The 1,894-nt window shown below is 57.3% G+C and overlaps 1 protein-coding gene across 1 annotated transcript in view; it reads right to left on the reverse strand.

Moving 5' to 3' along the window:
• The window catches only part of WNT11 (Wnt family member 11), a 20,521-nt gene that overhangs the window by 8,348 nt on the left and 10,279 nt on the right, over positions 1-1,894 (reverse strand). Inside the window, exon 3 of the mRNA XM_006141010.3 lies at positions 50-88. Coding sequence (XP_006141072.1) covers positions 50-88 — 39 coding nt within the window. The remainder of the gene's footprint in view (positions 1-49; positions 89-1,894) is intronic.

The following is a 1,894-nucleotide window of genomic DNA, read 5'->3' on the forward strand; positions in this document are numbered from 1 at the left end:
GGCGGGTCGCGGGAGGTGCGGGCCCGGGGGATGGAGTGGCCGATGGCGGCGGCCGACAGCGCATACACGAAGGCCGACTCCCGGGTCCCTGTGGGACAGAGGGTGGGTTCAGCCACCTGGGGCCATCCAGGGTAGGACCCTACTCAGGGCGGAGGCCTCCTGCCTCACTCTACCTGCTGCGACCTGGTGGAACAGGTGGCAGACAGCACTAAGGCCACTGGTCTGTCACCCCTTCTCCCTCCACTGTCCCACAGATACACCAGCTGACACACACACCACAGGCACACCCACAGGCACGCCCTCACACACCGGCTCACACCCTGGTTCCGGGCTTCCATCCTGACTGCCCTGCACCTAGTGTCAGGGGCCACTTGGCTAGAAATGAGGGAGCAGGCCCTGCACTCCTCAAAGAACTCATGCATGAGGAGCAGAGGGCCCGGTGTGGGTGGAATCGCATCCCCCAGAAAGATGCGTCAAATCCTGAGCCTGGAGCTGGGCGCGTGGCCTTACTGAGAGCCAGGGTCTTTGCCAATGCAATTGCTCTAAGACGAGGTCACACGGGGTCAGGACAGCCCTGGGTTGGTGTCCTTGTCACACTGTCAGGGCGGGCCCTGGGCCAGTACACTAGCTGAGGGAATTCTGCATTCACGGACACGTGTGGAGGGTGAAGCCATGCGACAGCGGAGGCAGAGACTGGAGCGGCAAACAGCCGGCAAGCCCCGGAGGCTTGGAGGAGGCAGGGAGGACCATGCCTGGGGCTCTGACATCTCCATCTCAGGAGCCGGCCAGTTTGTTGTCCCAGTGACAGCAGCCCTGGGGAACTGACAGAGCCATCCCCTCCGCTGGGGTGTCCTGGCCTCAGGCCTGTGTTCTGGCTCCATCTCTACACCAGCGATCATTTCCTTCTCTCCTCCTCCTCCTCCTCTTCCCTCTTTCTTCTCCTCCTCCTTCTCCTCCTCCTCTTCCTCTGCCTCCTCCTCCTTTTTCTTCTCTTTCTCCTTTTTTAAAAATTTGTCAGGGGGCCTGTGTGCTTGCCAGAGAGAGGCGGAGGTTTTGGGGAAGCACGTGGCACACGGTCACTGCACAATCCCTCATCCATCTCTCCCTTCTTCTGGGATTTTGGGCATGCATGCACAGGTGACCAGTGTGTTTTTCAAGCTTCTGGGTCTGGGACTCGAACCACATGGTCAGCCATGCAGGATCTAGTTCCCTTAACCACCAGACTACAGGCTGGCCTTTTTCCCTTCTTGAGCTTGTTTTCTTACTGCAGAATGTGGGTCATAGAACCCACCTTGCAGGCTTGTTCTGGAATTCCAACAATTCAGGAGGAAAAGAAACTTTGCAAAGTACTGTAGGAAACTTAGCTCAGCAAGCGTGTGAGATGTCACGTGGGGGAGAGGTGAGACCCAGTAGGGTGTTTCCACCTGGTGAATGCCTTTCTATCATATGCGGACCTCCCAAGCCCACCCTAGAAGCCACCTCCACCAGGAAGTCTTCAAAAGAGACGTCCACTTTGTGGACGCGGCAATTTCAGTGCACCTGGTCCGGGTTTACCTGTGGCATACCCGTCTGCCCTGAGGGTGGGCCCCACAGCTTTCTTGTTTGTGTACTCCCCTCCCAAGAGCCTGCCTGACACGTGGCCGTAAGTCCAGCAGGCAGCATCGTTCATTCCTTCACCCAGACCGAGGGTGCACGAGTGTATTTGTACTATCACTCAGGCTCCCCTTCGCTGATAGATTTATCGTCTCTACGTTTATCCATTCAGGAGTTCGTGCCTGAGTACCCACACCTATGCTTAATTCATCCACCCGTGCTACATCAGCTGCTACCCATCTGTCATCCATACAGTCACTCATCTACCCATGACTGCAAGGCCAGCCACCCAAGAAAGCAC

This window comes from Tupaia chinensis, unplaced genomic scaffold (genome assembly GCF_000334495.1).
Source record: "Tupaia chinensis unplaced genomic scaffold, TupChi_1.0 Scaffold000047_1, whole genome shotgun sequence".
NCBI classification, from domain to species: Eukaryota; Metazoa; Chordata; class Mammalia; order Scandentia; family Tupaiidae; genus Tupaia; species Tupaia belangeri.